General features: G+C 46.1%; 1 protein-coding gene, 1 long non-coding RNA gene and 1 pseudogene across 2 annotated transcripts; 1 reads left to right on the top strand and 2 right to left on the bottom strand.

Annotated features, from left to right (window-relative positions):
* Nucleotides 1-5,063: 5,063 nt before the first annotated feature.
* Nucleotides 5,064-10,064, bottom strand: LOC127784152 (uncharacterized). Its single transcript, XR_008019448.1, has 5 exons — nt 9,377-10,064; nt 9,149-9,260; nt 8,481-9,061; nt 7,059-7,175; nt 5,064-5,592 (listed from the first exon to the last, which is right to left on the bottom strand). It is a non-coding gene; the product is annotated as an uncharacterized LOC127784152 (long non-coding RNA).
* A 2,288-nt stretch (nt 10,065-12,352) lies between these two features.
* On the bottom strand, nt 12,353-13,542 carry LOC127785413 (uncharacterized). The gene has a single exon (XM_052312853.1). It carries the CDS (start codon nt 13,468-13,470, stop codon nt 12,424-12,426), a length of 1,047 nt encoding a protein of 348 aa, XP_052168813.1. The 5' UTR covers nt 13,471-13,542; the 3' UTR covers nt 12,353-12,423.
* Nucleotides 13,543-13,607: 65 nt separating this feature from the next.
* On the top strand, nt 13,608-15,082 carry LOC127785343 (uncharacterized; annotated as a pseudogene).
* The last annotated feature ends 2,453 nt before the right edge of the window (nt 15,083-17,535 follow it).

Raw genomic sequence — 17,535 nt, 5'->3', positions numbered from 1 at the left:
AAAGCTATTCTGTAAAGTCGTTTTGGAGCGCTAAACTACTTTTATTGTAGTCTTCTACGATTAAATAGGTGACATGATATTCTCTAGCTACTCCTACCAAGTTGCAGCATTTGCATGTTGTTCAAGAGATAAAAAAAGATTTTGTGTAAGCAACAATGTGCTAACAAATAATTGACTTTTTGGCATAAAGGGATAGAAGAGGAAAGCACAAATAATATTCTATCTTGTCTGCACTGTTGTAAATTTTGGGAAAATCACGGTGAAAAGAATGCAAAAAGAGAAAAAGAAAATAAGCTATGATGAGCTTTTTGGTGAAACTGGTGTGTTTTCAAATTTAATCAAAGCGAATCAAACCAATACAACCGCATTTGGCGAAGATACTTAAAAAAGTTATCCGAGATTTTACCACCTAAAAGCAAGAATGCATAGCATGCTAAACCAATATGGTTGTTATATCTACAAAGATAGAAAGATAGAAAGAGAGGAGATACTACGAATGGTGCAGAAGGCCAAGTAAAAGATGTGGCAAGTTTCATTCGCACTCGTGCCACCATATATTAAGCTCGGGTTCGACGCCGATGCGCTAGGGCCACAGTTTCACCCACAACAGGACCCACCAGCCACAACAGGTCTGTCATCATGGAGGCCAACGCTTCGGCGGACATTGACGATCGACATGTCTGCCTGAAAATCTCCAACCAGGAGTCTACCACGAGCATGTTACGCTCGCACAAGCAGAGGCACCTCAATTGACTATCGAGCTTCGCACGCATGCCGAGCGCCTCAGGTGCACAAGTACAACCACACGAGAGTTCCTGGCCTGTTGGGCGCGTCCAGAGCTACTCGTCTGGTTCACCGACGCCCAGCTAGGCCTGCGCCAAGATGCCACCGCCTGAATCATCGACTTACAGCAGCTCGTACGTCTCGCACTCGCGTTGTTCTAGCTGAACTAAGTAGTGACGATGCTAGGCTCAGAGAACTATGGCGACGGGAGAAGTAGCGGCGACACAGGAAAGAGCACGTACGGCCAGCTAAATAACTACAAACTAAAGAAAGACAGGAAGTTTGATTTGAAGCATGGATGAGAAAAGAACGAGAGGCTGGCTTAAATAGGGAAAGAAATAGGTATTAAAGCGAGAAAAAAACACTACGAAGATAAATCAGAAAAAAGAAATACTAATTAAGAAGCAAGAAACAGAAATGTACTACGGTATGGCACAAGCGCAGCGGCGTTCAGTGAGCCACGTAGGGGGAAAAGCTAGCCTACGAGAAAACATGTGGCCATGCATGGTAGCACGCATAATACGCATGCAGGCACGAGGCAGTGCATGTCGGCACGAGGCAAGCACAAGCAGCTAGCTGTGCGTTTGCTTACTACAGCAGCTAATTTTTCCAGGAAGCGGGCATGCATTGGTGGAACCGGTTGAGCAAAACACAGCCAAAAAAAAAAATGAGAGATCACCGGCACGTATACGCGGGGAGCATCGACCATCATGCATAGACACCGGATACGTCACCTGAATAAATATCCAACCGGTTACCCAACAAGAAGGAAATTAGAAAGAAAATTCATATAACACGCGGCAAGCAACGAAGTGAATAGAAAAAAAATTCAAAAAATCAGAAAAATGGGAACCTGATCGGAGACTACTAGGTAAGTATGCAAAGAAAGTGAAAAAGAAAATTGCAAATGGAACATATGAATAAAATTATAAGCCTCATCGATTGACCTATTAAGTCAAAGCAAAAGCCAAATTTTAAATTTTTAAACTAGATTTGGATGTTGATTTTAAGACATTTTCAACGTATTTTTTAGTGTTTGCTATTAAGTCGCTGCGAACAAATATATAAAAGTTTTAACTACAAATTAAATTTTATTCCATAATAAGCCGTTTATACACATAAATTATTTTTTATCACTAAAAAGTTGTTATAGCTTATAATAAGTTTTTAAACCAGTGAGGCCCTATCTTTCCAAGCAACCCACATCGCAGCTGAAACCGACAGTCATGGTGTTCGAAAATAAATTGCAAAAAGGCTTGAGGAAAATTATTTCTAATCTCCCTACTTTTGCTATAATATGAAAAAACAGTAAAATGAGTATTCTATTGTACTTTTTATTAAGTCCCTATGATTAAATTAACAATAGGTAATAACACTTGCTAAAAACACCAGAGAAGATGGCGTAAATAATAATAATAACATTGTGTAAATTTAGTTTAACATATGAATGCAAAGTTCGCAATAAATGTTTATTGCACATAGAAAATAAATCTATATTTTTAACTAGACTCCTGGCTATTTTTATTCTCTAAAACATTTAAAATCTAAGACAACTAATATAAATATGAGGGGGCTACCATGACTCTTTAGGACCATAAAAAGTGAGGTTATGTATCAAGTCTCAAAATTTATATGTACATATATTTTTTTTCAACTTGGATCATAGTAGGTAGGGTTTTATCAAATTCACTCTAAAAAATAGTACGTGTACCTAATATAATTCATATATTTTCACATACATAGCATATAACAAGATGGTTAGAGTAATGCACGACCATATATATACACTAGTTTCAAATGAAAATTAACGGTTCAAATAAATTTCGAATAAGATACACTATTGAGAATTGAAGAGATAAGAGACGGTAAAGAGAAAAATCAACTCATACTAGTAGCACGTACTTTGTTGATTTGCTGTGATTAACATAGTTATCTTTAACGAAGTTGGAACCACGACAAACAATTCTGATGTGACCCACCTTCATTAGTTGAACTGCTGGACATTGTGAACCTATACATCCATATGCACGCAGGAGTAGTTCGCAATGCATGTCTTAACTTAAGCATATATTTTTATTTTTTTTAAAACACGCAAACTTTTTATTAAGGAGACAGCATTAGAGAAATAATTCACAGTACATCATCAAAAGATGAAACATAAAGTACTTAACTATCCCTCTAAAGATGAAGGGTAGTTCAAGAAAGGAAACATAATTTCTAATGGAACCATGGGACAGTAAAGGATGTGATCAACAGAAAGCTGCGGCATTGCCACGACGATTACATCCAAAGACCTCTTTTAGCATGCACTCCGCTTGACAAACCAGTAATCCTCTTCAGCTGCCTGCACATGAACGGCACAATTTTGAGGTTCGTTGTTGAGCCGTACATTTTGGAGTGTGCTTCACCGGGCTTAACACAAATATTCCACATAGTTCTCCGTTGAATCTGAGGAGCACTGACTGCAATCCTGCTGATTGAGACTAATAGGCGATCTATGCTCAACCCGAACGAAAAACCCTGCATGGTTACTGCCACAAGGAAACAATAGGAAAAACATTCCCAATATCCAACCAACCTTAATCCAGGAAGCATTAGGATGATGATGATCTAATTGCTGTCTTGGTAGCACAACGGAGGAGATTGAGAAGAGAATGGCTTGCTGACCCTTCAGGATTTTGAGAACTGACGAGCAAAGTCGTTGCAATGACCACCCCACAGGAATTCCGAAGATTGTCGACTGTATCCGCCACCAAATGAGCCAGCCGTGGTCGCCGGAAACCACCACTGCCACAACTGGCTTGTCAAGGGCTTGAACAACCGGAAGTGCTTGCCTGGATCTTGGATTTGGGGATTGAAGTGGCAGGACCCGTTGAACCCATTTTTGTGATGAAGGGATGAAAATCGGACTGGGCGATAAATAGAGGGACCCAAAATAAACTTATTCCAAAATGGCGCTGCAGCAACACCAATGATACTGACATGACAACACTTTAACGTGATGGGTAAATCCACCGTGGAGTATAATTTGGTCATGCCATGGTTCAGATTTGAAAATAAAATTTGAAACGGTATGTATTCAGAATTATTTAATAAGATGGTATAAATGATAAAAAAAAATTCCAGGGGATCAGAGAAGAGAATGGACGGAACAGAAAGCTCGCCGCGGCGGCCGCCGCCGTTTCTGTGACTAAAGCTCACCGTCCGGCGCGGAGAGAGCAGTGGGGCCCAGGGCTGACAGCTGTAGAGCTGTGAGAGGAGAGGGTGGCTTACTTGGGCCCTACGTTACTATGTTAGACAGACAACCGGGCCAGGCGACCTGTGGTCCCACCTGGCAGTGGAAGGGTAAATTCATCGACTCCACAAAATTTCTTATCGCATCTGAATGGGTGGATTGCGATCAGACGGTCACAGGGCACACCTCCTCGATCGGATGGTCACCAACCAATCTAACTCTAGAATCCGTTGCTATATTAATCCACCAACCCAATGTTCTCGCTTAGGATAATTTCTTGGAGAGAGGAGCAGAAAAAAGTGAGATCTCTTTCGTTCAAAACAAAAAAGTGAGTCATCTAGGGTAAGAGAGAGTGAGATGGACGGAGAAATCGTGGAGGTGGAGGTGCTCGTAGGAAGCGAGCAGATCGGTGCGGGAGCGGACATGGCCATCGGCGAGGGGGCGCAGATCACAGAGGCGGGAGGCGACGTGGCGGTCGGCGTCGGGGGCCACATCTCGGCGGAGGGAGGCCTCGTGGCGGGAGTCGGCGGGGGCCACACCTCGGCGGCGGGAGGCGGCGGGGGCCACATGTCGGCGGGGGGAGGCGTGGTGGCGGTCGGCGTCGGGGGCCACATCTCGGCCGGGGGAGGCGTCGTGGCGGTCGGCGTCGGGGGCCACATCTCGGTGGAGGGAGGCGGCGGGGGACACATGCCGGCGGGGGGAGGCGTCGTGGCGGTCGGCGTCGGGGGCCACATCTCGGCGGAGGGAGGCCTCGTGGCGGGAGACGTCGGGGCCCAGATCTCGGCTGGAGGAGGCGTCCAGGCCGTCGGCGTTGTGGGCCAGCTCGGGGATGCGGTCGGCGTGAACAGCGCGGTCAAGGGCAAGGGCAAGGGCAAGGGCAAGGGCAAGCGCAAGCAGCAGGGTGTCTTGTATTGCTGGTTTTGTGGCAAGGATCTAAGCAAGTTGCTTAAACAGCCCAGCAAGCCAGGATTCGTTCAACCCAGCATGCGCCACCTCATCGACTGCGAGGACAAGTTCAACCTAAGCAAAACGGCCACATACTACCTTGGACTGAAGGGAGAGAAGTTTTGATGGACTGGGCCACAGGGGCAACAAGTTATCGAAGGTACATGACAATTTTACTCAAATCCTGCTCAAATCCTGCACTGCTCTGATCTAGTAGTCTGCAATTTGATAGAATTTGTTACTAAGTCCTGCAAATTGATTTTAACTGCTCAAATTCTGCACTAATCTGGTTGAGACCTGCACTGATCTGATCTGGTAGCCTGCACTTTGACGATACATGTTATCTCCTGCACTTTGATTTAAATAGCTCAAATCCTGCACTAATATGTTTCAAATCCTGCACTGATCTGATATGGTAACCTGCACATTGACAAAACATGTTGCAATCTCCTGCACTTTGATTTAAACAACTCAAATCCTGCACAAATCTGGTTCAAATCCTGCATTGAGCTGGTCTTGTAGTCACACTTTGACAAGATATGTTGCTATCTCCTACACATTGATGTAATTGCTCAAATCCTACACTGCTCTGGTCTGAGCCTTGCACTTTTGAGTGATAAAATATGTTCCTGCACAATGATTTAATTGCTCCAATAATGTGTGCTTGATCATGTTTTGTCAACTAACTGAATGCAGTTATGTGATGCAAATTTAAAGTATGATAACTGATGTCTAAATGTGAATACTGTGCATTCATTATGGTTACTACTTAGAAGTCAATTTTACTATGTTGACCTATTTGTGGGTTATGTGCATCCTATTAAAATCCTTATTCTTAGTGAAGTAAGGCTTCTTCACGATAAGAAGATACGTTAAGACCTTCCACACTCATATCCCTGTAGAATCTACAGTACAATGCCTAGGCCATTGGATTTTACTATATCCCTGTAGAATCTACAGTACAATGCCTAGGCCATTGGATTTTACTGGTTGGATCTAGCAACCGTTCGATGATTGGAGGTTCGAATAAAATGTTAAATGTGGTAACTCCTTGTGTACTATGTTGACGTAGTAAAATACTGCATCCATTATGCTGACCCAGCTATCGTGATGTCTATTTAATAACTCATTTTGTTGTTTTCATATAGCAATACGGTAGTATGAAGACACTTGGAGGTGAGAAGTATGAGGACTCTTGGAGGTTTCAGGTGTATAGTACAAGTGAGGACTCTTGGAGGTTTTAGGTGTTCAGTACAAGCGAGGATGACTACACATGGACATAAGCATAACTCATGATTCAAAGTTTTGCACTCTGTTATATTTTTGTCCTTGTTCTACAGTATTCTGCAAATAACTCAGCAATTTTGATGTGTTCTATACTATTTCTTGTTCTATACACACTAGAAATTTTGATGCTCAGCAGTTTCTCATTAATGAAACAGAGTTGGAGGGGGGAAGTACTAGTGTCTTTATTATAGCTTCTCAATGTTTATCAATGTTCACTACACGCAGATGATATCTATCCTGCAGATTAATGAGGGATGTGGTTCGTAATAGTTTGACTGAAGCATGACCTAGAATATCCGCCTGTTTTTTTATCTTCTTTTCAAGTATAGGTTGTATTCCTCAAATGGCGTTATAGGCAACTGATAGAGGGGAAAGGAATGCATAGTAGTCCTGTTATTGGATTATTTGTGTTCTTCGATCTATTTATGCCAATATATGATAATAACTAAAACTAGACTACTACCACAAAACAATCCAAGTACAACTTTTTTCGTGTTTTTTGCCCTGTTTTGATATCTAGGATCTTGATAACAACTTTGCCCATGTTTTCACAACTCAAATCTAACCAGAATTTTGATAAAATTTTACGAAAGTTTGACAAATATAATAGAATTTCAACAATGTGTGAACTTTGTGAACAATGTGTTGCATACAAGGCCGTACCAAAAGGTGTAATGTGACCACTTGATATACTTTTCTAAAAGAGTTGTTTGTACTCGTAATGTAAATTTATCATGTTTTTATACTCATTGTTAGCAGAAAAGCACATGCCAATACAATTAAATTTCAAATGAGAAAGTAGGAATACCTAATCATTGCTCGTTGCATATTTGTCTTGATACACTAAAAACCCCATCACACGATCTCTCTCTACGATTATCACATTACGCGATCTCTCTCAAGGATTCCACGATGATTAGATGATCTGGCAAAAGTAAGCAAAGATGTATCAATAGATGATGTTCATACATAAAAACAAAATTAGATCATGTTCATCCACACGACAAAAATTGACATTGTACTTTATTAGAGTTTTTTTAAAAAAAAGACATCCGAAGTATGACTAACCAAAGAAAAATTGACATTGTACTTTATTAGAGTTAAAAAAAAAAGACATCCGAAGTATGACTAACCAAAGATCAGACTAAATGGCATTTAAGGCAGTCTATCGAAGGAAATCAGAAGGGCTGAGAACCTTTGGGTAGAAATTTTACATAAATTTTAACATAGAAATGGTTCGGTTTCTATGAAATTCCTCTTCTGTTCAATAGAAGACCGAAGGTTTGCTGACATCAAGGTTCATAAAACCGATGGAATTTCACGAAAACCTGTAGGATTTTATGAAACCGCCAGGTCTCGGCTTGTGAAAACTGGTCGGTATTAGCCGGTTTCCGTACAGTGTCGACTAAAAGTCGTTGGTTTTTTCCAGTTTTTGGTCGGATTTTGGTAAACCGGTGAGAAGCAGTTTTTACTTCGAAATCGAAAAGGTAAACCCTGGCTGACATATGCCCTTGTGGCCGGTTTGGGCTGACATATGCCCTTGTGGTCGGTTTGGATATGGGGATAGGAACGGAGTAGGGATCAGGATATCAGATATTCAGATTGGCTAATACAGTGATCCTAACGAAGGTACATGTCCCCACAGTCTAAATACTACTCATGAGAATCGATGTGACAGGATAAAGCTTTTGCGAGATAATATAATAATGTTTAATAAACCCATGGAGAAAGTAAATAATTTCATCATTTCCACCTTTTAAGTCACTAAATAAATAAAAATAATAATTCTCTCGCTAGACTTTTACCAATTAACTTAACATCGACCATTATCACGGAGGATCCAGCATACAGTAGCGGCGGATAGGTAGATCAATCATTTTCATTCTTAAGATTAGGCCTAATGGTAAACTAATCATGGTGTTAATCAAGCATTACTACCGTGATCCTATAAGGTAGACTAATCGTGATCCTTCTCAAGATTAGGCTATCTATGTAGATACAGTTCCGGTGCCAAAGAATTTAACCATGCAAACCATAGAATTAGATAACCTATTCAACAATATTAAAGGAAAAAAACATCATGTGCATTAAAATATAACCGAGCAAACAATATTGTAACTATCAACACTCATAAATCCATCCATTCGAGTTAGGTTTATCTAGAGGCAGCATATGACCTGTACCATCATTAGAATCATACAGATCACTTAGGTAGATACAGATAACTAACCTCCATTGTGATTACCGGCCATATCCAGAGAAAGCTGGATGAACATGAATGTAAACATTTTCCAACCTCTGAAACGAACGTCTTTCAAAATCCTCATGTGAATCCACATAGTAACAGTCTTTCCAAATCCTGGTGTGAATCCGCATAAATTCAGAACAATTGAAGTACTGGAAAGGCCGTGCATTTTAGCTCAGTTGGTAACACTATATGTCGCCAGTGATTAAAGGGATAAAAACCATCACTTTGACACCATTGAAAGACCAACTCAGAGGGTGCAATGAACAACATTTGGTACCGGACACCCAAAATGATGTGTGTTCTTCCTGAAGCGACGGAATTATGGATGTCTGACCAATACAAACAACACCATAACAAGATAACCCCCTTCCGTAATTAACAGAGACTGAGGTTCCTCGGCAGTAGTGGTAAAAAACTTCATCCCTTCCGTAATTAACAGAGACTGAGGTTCCTCGGCAGTAGTGGTAAAAAACTTCATGACTTAAGCACTGCAACATCCTCCATAGTAATCAAATCTCTCGTGAACTCCAAAAGGGCAAAAAGTCGTCGTCATGACCTCAGAGCTACAAGAACGTTGCAGAATGGTCATTAGATTCAATACTTAGATCCCGACGCACACAACAATTATAATGAATTAGTGAATATCTTACAATGGATCCACAGAGACCACGATGCTCGCAGAAAAAGCTCACGGTCGAACCGAAGAGCAGCAAATCAAAGCAGAGAGCTTTTCTCCGGATGGTAAAAAAAAACAGTGATATCCTGCAGCGGAAACATAAGAAGGAATCAGATATCCATAGCCACCGGCGACCGGCGGTCTCCGGCGCTTTTTCTGCCGGAAGGAAGCTGACATGAAAAGTGAGGACTGCAAGATCTACCCCAGGTCTTCGCGGATCGGAGGCCAACGCCGCCGGCGAAGAGCATCCAAGGCACCCGGCCCCGGTGAATATCCCCGCCACGGCGAGAGCACAACACCATCGCGCCGCCCCGGATCCGGCGTGCCAAGCCTGCCAGGGAGCCGACTCGACGGTGGTAGCCGTCCCACCGTGCGGCGGCGCCAGCACCGATCGAGGGTTTGCCGGTGGAAAAAGAAGAGTTTTTTTCTCTTCCCGGATCGGGGGCCCAACGCCGCCGGCGAAGAGGATCCGAGGCACCGGCGCCGGTGAATCTCACCCACACGGCGAGAGCACGACACCGATCCAGGTCACCTCCCGGCGACAGATCCACGGGATCTGCACCATCATCCCGCTAAGCTTTCTCTCTCTCTCTCTGCTGTTCTTCCGATCCAACAGCAGATCGAGAGGGAGCTTTTCCTCTCTATCTCGACAAAAGGAGTCCTGATAACCGCCACGGAGCGCATCCGGCGAAGAAAAGCCGTCGACGGCGGCGAGGTGATCGATCTCCAAGGCACCCCGGCGGCGGCCGGACGCTCCCCCACACGGTGCTGGCCGGCCCTGCGTGCGCCCCCGGGGCGGCGGCGGCGATCTAGGGTTTGGCGGTGGAAGAAAGAAAGGGGAGGCCGAGAGAGTCGTACGACGCTGATGCAAAGGATGGAAAAGATAAGATGTGGCCACAGGCTTTTGCGATTTATTGCGAGCCTCAACTGCACCATGCACCGGTGCACGCGGTGTACAGGATCGATGCGAGTGGGCCGGGTTGGATCGGGTGACGTGGTCCATGAGCCTGGTCTACGCAATAAAGCTGTCACCTACCTGACGCGTCGTACTCCGAGAAATTACCGCGTTTTGTAAGAGTAGACCAATCACAAAATTACCGAGAAAAAAAATGGTACTGTAATTCCAGATACTTTCCTCTCTCTTCTCTTGTGAGATGACGAGATGTTTCAGAAACTTTTTAGGTTTTTACACGTGATGAATTGTTTATATTTTACTTACACTCAACGTATACGTCGTATATATACTCATATATCATACTTTTATGCGGTAGTCTTCTCTTCTTTTTATCTTCCAATGGAAAACGGGAGCTTCATCGTAATCTTTTTTATTCTTCCTTCTATATATCCGAAAGTGAATTTTGTATCTACAGTTTTTTAACTAGAAAATCCCTCAGAATATTTAGAAGCAGCTATAGTATGCTATAATATACTCTCCCAAAATCATATATATTATGGAGCGGAAGGAGTAACTACATTATAACTCATACTCACCGAGTACAATATTTATACCATATTAAAAAGAAAGCAACTGTGGTGTTCGTTCACACTGGACCACCAGGCTGACTTGTGGGCCCACATTGTCGGTGGGAAGGGGCGCCGGCGCCGGATCCGCGTGCGTGAGGGCAGACAGGCGGTGGCCGGGATCCACGCGGGAGTGGGAGCGGGCACCGGATCATTCCACGCGCGTGGGGGACGGAGAGGCGACAGGATCCGTGGCCTGCGGGGAAGGGGAAGGGGGCGCCGGATCTGCCCTTCCCATCTCCAACGCCGGCGGATCCTTCGCGCCTCAATGAGCCACCGGCGCCCCCGACCTACTCCTGCCCGGCGCGACGCCCCCGGCCTCCTCCATGCTGCCACACAGTGCTCGTTGTGCCACCGCGCCGCGTCCACCTCGGTCGCGCCCGGCCGCCGCCTGGGCCCAAGCCGCGCGTCGCCGAGGCGCCATGCCACCACCCCACGCGACTCTCCCCATGGCTGCCCACCGCCGCCTCGGCCGTGCGAGCTACATGCCGTCGCCCAGCGCTAGCCGAGCCCGGCCGTCGGCTCCCTCTCCCTCGGGCGCTCCTGAGTAGAGGAGAAGACAAAGAAAGAAAGAGAGAGAAAGAAACGATAAGGAGGAGAGAGAAAGCTTAGCACGCCGCCCTCGATCTGCCGTTGACGCCGCTAGGGCCGCCCGGCGTCAGCGTCGCTACTCGGGCCATCCGGCGCCGCTCATGCCGCGTGCCGCCCTCGATCTGCCGCTAGCGCCTCGCGCCGCCCGGCAGCCTCGGTTCCTCTGGTGGGGGAAGAAAATGGAGGAGAGAGAGGAGGATTTCCTCATGTGGAAATTAAAAAAAAAGAGGAGAGAGGGAGAGTTGAAAAGTAGTAGTAAAAATAAGATGGTACTAATTTGCACTGTGGAATATGTAGCTTAAAACGTTCCTGGTCTATGTGGCCCATGAGGAACGGCAAATACAAGTGACGCACTGCTAATGCCCTAATAGTCCACAAGTTTTAACATATTTACATTCAAATCCATGACCCCACATGTAAGTCTAACACATTTTACATTTAAAACATTACATGATTTAAACATTCGCTAAGCTGGGTCTCTACTCGCTAATGAACATGGGCCGACATGTCAGTGTGTAGACGGCTGGGAGCAGAGCAGCGGCGCGGCATTGAGGTTTGCGGCATCGCCGGCGGCGAACGGTGTCTCGGCTGGGTTGCGACTGCGACCAAAAGAGAAAATGAAGAGGAGCTTACAGCGAAGCTATAGGTTGTCTTGTTGCAAGCAGCGGTGGCCGGAATCGATGGCGACAACGACGGCTTAGTTCGATGTACCAAGTCCCCTCAAGGGATTTGAGGTCGCCGCCATGCTCGGCCACTCCTCTCACGGGGGACTTGATCTATAGGTTCGTGTAATCGTGTCAATATGCATCTCTGCCATCAAATGGCCAATCATTATCTTATTTCACGTCATCGCCTCACTAGCCCATTTGGCGACCATGGTCCATGGGTAGCAAATAAAAACACATAACAATAGATGCTACTTTACTATACATGTTTAATACAATGCGAGTTATTCTTCTATAAAACCTTAGTTATCGCGGGAGCCGGTGGACAAAAGTACTACTTTAAATTCAATGTGGTGATTATGTTTTTTTTCCGTTACAGTACAACGCATGGATATTTTCAGTAAAAGTTAAATATGGAATAGCCAAACCAATATTGCTTTTGCTGCACATTTAGAATGTAACTAAGAAACACTCATCGGGTAGGCATCAAGACTTGCGGTGACTGGTCATACGGAAGATTCTCACCGGGATTGATCACAACCGTAGTTCCTCGTTCCATGTCGTATACATTCAACACTTTGCCATTGATACCCCAGTAATAGATGCAATTCCCTTTCAAGCCGGTTTCTTTTGCATCAAGTGACGCTCCAACTCCCAAGCTGTCTATCCCAACGAAGAATACTCTGCCATCCAGTGAATCCACCTTCACCCACGCCGATCTCTGCTTCTGCGTCGCCACGCTAAGTTTGTAAACGCTCACGCGCGCAACGATCCGGCTGCAACCGATGGGGTGAGAGAAGAAAACGTGGTGCAGGTCCCCGTTTGATTCTACCAAGTTACCGGTGCACCGCGTATACCCTGCTGGGCATCTGTGGTCGCCGTCGACGGCGGTCACGGTGAACACGGGCTCCGGCGAGAACTCGAGGACGGCGACGTGGTCGGTGAAGTCGGTGTAGAACTTGCCATCGATCGCCGTAAGGTTCCCTATCGCCCAGCCGACGCAGTCACGGTGCTCGTGGTGAGGCGTCCCGGGCTGGAGGTAGTGATGCTCCACCCAATGGAGGTCTCCGGGGCGGCAATACCAGAGCACCGTGTCATCGAGGTCGATGACGACGACGACGCAGTCGGGGTCCGTGGGCCGGCGGCGTGACAGGAGGCACATCCGGTCGCAGCCGTGGGTGAGAACGGTGTCGTCGTGGTCGGGAGGCAGGGCGATCCGGCGGCCGGTGAAAGGGTCCCACAGGAAAGTCGCCGTGCACGGTGAGGGCGAACTACCGCGGCGCGGCGCCATGAGCAACCAGCCCTGTGCCGTGGTCCATCGCCGGTGGGCTCTCATCGTGGCGTCCATGTCGTCGTCGTCCGTCGACCTCCTCGGCAGCAGCGCTCTCGTCCGCACGCTGTACATGAAGGTGGCATCGTCGTCGTCGTCGTCGTCGCCGTCGCCGCCGCCGAACAACAGCAGAGGAGCAAGCTTGGGATCCAACGACGACGGACATTCATTATTGTCTTTCTCCTCCATGAATTCGACGGATCGATCGAACTACTCCGGTGGATATATCGATCTTTTCTTGTTTGAGAGACGGCCGGTATTTGTGCCGTGTCTTACTTATACACGATATATATAAGGAGAGTTTAATTTAATTTGCGGCTGCCTGATCGTGTTGTCTCATGATTTCTATTTCAAATACTGCAATTGTATAAAGATAAGTACTCCTATATGCACTCAAAAAGATTCCACCCGATCGAATTACCTTGGAAAATATAAGTATATGAACGCCTACACGACATCAGATCAATTAGAACCAACCATAATCTGCACCGGTAATTAAATTAGGAAAAGGAATTAAGCAGCAGCGTTTTTTAATTTGGCAACCAATAAGAACCCGATCGACGGGTTACAAGCTGAAACCGACCCATACATCGAGCGTTTGTGCATAATAAAACGCTGCATATATACGTATGATGGCCATTGCTGACACGCACGTCTACTCGTCGAACTTCATCCCACGTACGGGAAAAAAGAAAAAGAAAAAAAAAGGGAAGCGAGATGGCGGCGGAACGGGACTGGTCGTCTCTCCCGTCGGATATGCTCGCCCTCGTCCTTGAGCGGCTCGGGTGGTCGAGCCACCCCTCCTTCGCGCTGACGTGCCGGCACTGGCGCTCCGCCGTGTCGCCCTTCTATCCAGCGTGGATCACCCCGCTCCTACTCAGCAGCGCTGCTCCCGTCGGCCGAGCCACCATCAGGTACTACAGCCCCTACTTCGAGGTTATTATGCAGAAGGCGGCGTCGTCCAATGATGCCACCAGGATCTTCTGCTCCAACGAACAACGCATCACGTTGTTCTCACCTTTCTCCATCTCCCAAATCGATCTCTTGACGAGCGTCGCATACGAGTTGCCGTGTACGCCCCATTACTCCTACGACTTCATCGTATACGACGATGGCTCGCGGAGGGTGTACTGCGTCAACACGACCCTGGCGCTACAGCTCACCCGCTCGACCGAACGGAGTTCAACGTGGAAGCAGGGACACAGCTAATTCCGGCGGCGCCGATCAGCAACCCAGTGCTCCACGATGGCTTGCTGTACGTTCTTGGTGGAGATGGGAAGCTGGCGGTGTATGATCCATGTAGCCACACCGATAATTTTAGACTTCTTGGTTAACCTGACAACTTTGGTATTGACCACCAACAAGTTGACAGCCACCTCTTTGAGTCGGACCAAGGTGAGCTCATGGCTGTCCTCGTCGGCTACAATGGTGCACCTATCCATGTCACTAAGCTCAATGAGACGACGATGGAGTGGGACAAGTTAGAGACCTGGGAAGGACGGGCGCTGTTCACGGGAACATACACAACAATGATGAGGAAGACTAAGTTCAAGTCGATGCAAAACAAGGTTTTCCTTCCCAAGTTGTATGAGTGGCCTGAGACCATCCATTTGACCTTATTGTTCGTGATGGTGAAGCAGCATTTGTACCAAAGTCATACTCACCATCTAGCATAAAGAAGATCATCTCTAGTATGAATATTTGGTCATATGAAATTGGGCGGCAAGAAGAAGAAGCAAGAGAGTTTTGGGGATTGGAGAGGGTAGACTATAGTATATGGGTTGATTTTAGTACTAGCTAGCTGACCATAATTACAGGATAATTATTTGTAATAAGAAAGATTGTAAGAGACGGTAAAAATAGCTCATGGTGCTTTCTTTTCTCGTATCTCCATGTTCACATGTGAGAATTGCAATTTACGAGAAACATGTGGAATATTATTTTGGAAATAGAGTCTTTATTTGTTTTTTAAATATTCTACATATAATTTGACTCTTTATGTTTTCTAATTGATATATGATGTTTTAATGTGCATTGCAAATTTTTTAAAATTTGTTTTTGACAGTTTGGTTGACATGCAGCCATGCAGGTCAGGATAGGACCGAAAACAACATATTTTTTACAAGTTAAAACATAGCTAATATTAGTCTTTAGTTGCTAATTTAGTCTCTATTGAGTTCAACGACGCATAAAGAAGGATAAAAAAATTAATAAATGGTTTAAAATTTATGATTACTGATTTTTTAAGTGATGAAAATTTAATCCGATTTTGTTAGCGATGTAAAAGAAAGAGAGAAACCCAATAAACCACCCATGGATTCGTAGCCAATTCATCGCAGATTCACCTCATTGGGCAGCCAATTCATCACAGATTCAATCATAGGAAGGGGAAAATCAAAAAGAGGAAAAAACAGCAAAAGGAAATCTCTTAAAACATTCATCAAAAAATAAAATCAGAAGGAGGGGATGTTGGGGCCCAGCGGGCCTACTACCGCCACCCTCGACCGCGCTCGTCGTCATCGTGTCCGCCGCCGCAGCACCCGCTCCAACCGTCGCCTGCTCCTACGCCCAACACCAAAAGATGGGGGAGGAGGAGGAGGCCGTCGTCGCTGCCAGCGAAGGGGGGTGCCGCAACAAGGAGAGGAGGACGGATTGGGGCGAGTGGAGCATCGAAGGGGATGTCCCACGAGCAGATTCGGCGGCGATGACATCCCCTTTGACGCTCCACTCGCCCCACTCCGTCCTCCTCTCCTTGTTGCGGCACCCCCCCCCTCCCTTTGCCGGCAGCGATGACGGGAGTGAGAGAGCAAGGGGATCGGGAGAAATGAATTTAGGGTTAGGGTTTTGGCTACCGGGTATTTATCTAGGTTGGGATCAATTGAGACCATCCATTAGATCGGACGATCCCATCTTATCCTGCGTCGGGCCGCCAAATGGGCTGTCCGCGGAAAGCCAAATGGGCCAATTTCAGATGCCTGATGCTCTATGTATGACTTCTAACTTGAGTCATTGAGAGTTGCCCTATGTAACGCTTATGTGTGGCCCTATGTACCCAGGAACAAATCATGATTTGCCCTCTATGGCCGCCACCACTGTCATTAGGGTCACCGTCCCCTATGACCTCTAGTGCCGAGAGTCGCTGCCGCCACTAGAGAAGAGCCTCGAGCGCCGTTGGATTCGTCACGCAAGACGGCTTGCTCTCTTGCAAGTGTCGCTGTCGACGCCTGGGGAGAAGTCGATCCACCTCCGTGTGCCCTCTTGCAACCTAGCTAGCTCTCATCTTTCCTCTCTGTCTCCTCCTCATGATCTCCAATCCCACCTCTACATAACTTCTCATGTTAGCGCGCCCACTCACACGTGCGCCCAAGGAAAACACTCTGCTCTCTATCGAGCTGAGTGGCAAACGATGATGCGCCCCAACACAAAATGGAACACAATGTCCCACACTCCCATGTCAACGTATTTCCCAATGACGCCATATAGCGAGGCAACATCCTTTTAGCTTCTGTCACTTGATAACAACGGTTCCAATGCCAAAACAAGTAGATCTTCCATCGGGCAATTTAGTCCCCGGATGGTAAACCCACAAGGGAAACATGCAAGGTCTCTCCTAAATTTCCCCAACAGTAGCACTCTCATCCCTCCGACCCCTCTTCATCCTTCTCTCTGGAGATTTGTCACCAACGAAGAGTGAAAGAGGGGTTAGGTACCATCCTACTAGTAGTTGTTGTTTTAGTCGGGTTCTCCCGTTTGTCTAGATTAATCTAGTCGATCTTGCTCTTGTTGTTCTAGAGCTGGTCATTGGTGCTGCCATCATGGAGTTCACTATGGGATTTGATCCCACCGATGAGTCACTACGTCGACGGGTCCTTTCTACTGGTTAGAATGCCTCCAGATCTGCACGAGAATAGGTTGCACCGGTCTACACCTATATCTCTGGTGAGCTCATTCCAAGGGTGAAGGCCTTTTTCATCTTCGGTGGAAGTTCTTCATGAGGCGACTAATGGTGTCGAGCCAACCCAAGTTGACCCCGACCTCCTATGCATGGAGGCCCCTTTTGGGTACGGTCTTCGGGTTCATTTGCATCTTGCTGTGCTTATTATGTTTGCTTCGCTGGTGTCATGGATTGGGGCTAGACCTTTGGAACAACTTCTGTTGTGTCTTCTTTGGCTAATGCTTTGGCAAAAATCTTCTATGATGTGGCTGAAATATCACATTGTATGCCATCGCCTAAAAATCCATTTGTGTGAGATC

The sequence above is a fragment of the Oryza glaberrima genome, chromosome 9, assembly GCF_000147395.1.
Source record: "Oryza glaberrima chromosome 9, OglaRS2, whole genome shotgun sequence".
Lineage (NCBI taxonomy): Eukaryota > Viridiplantae > Streptophyta > Magnoliopsida > Poales > Poaceae > Oryza > Oryza glaberrima.
Note: the sequence above shows the minus strand (reverse complement) of the source record. Positions and strands in the feature narration are given on the sequence as shown.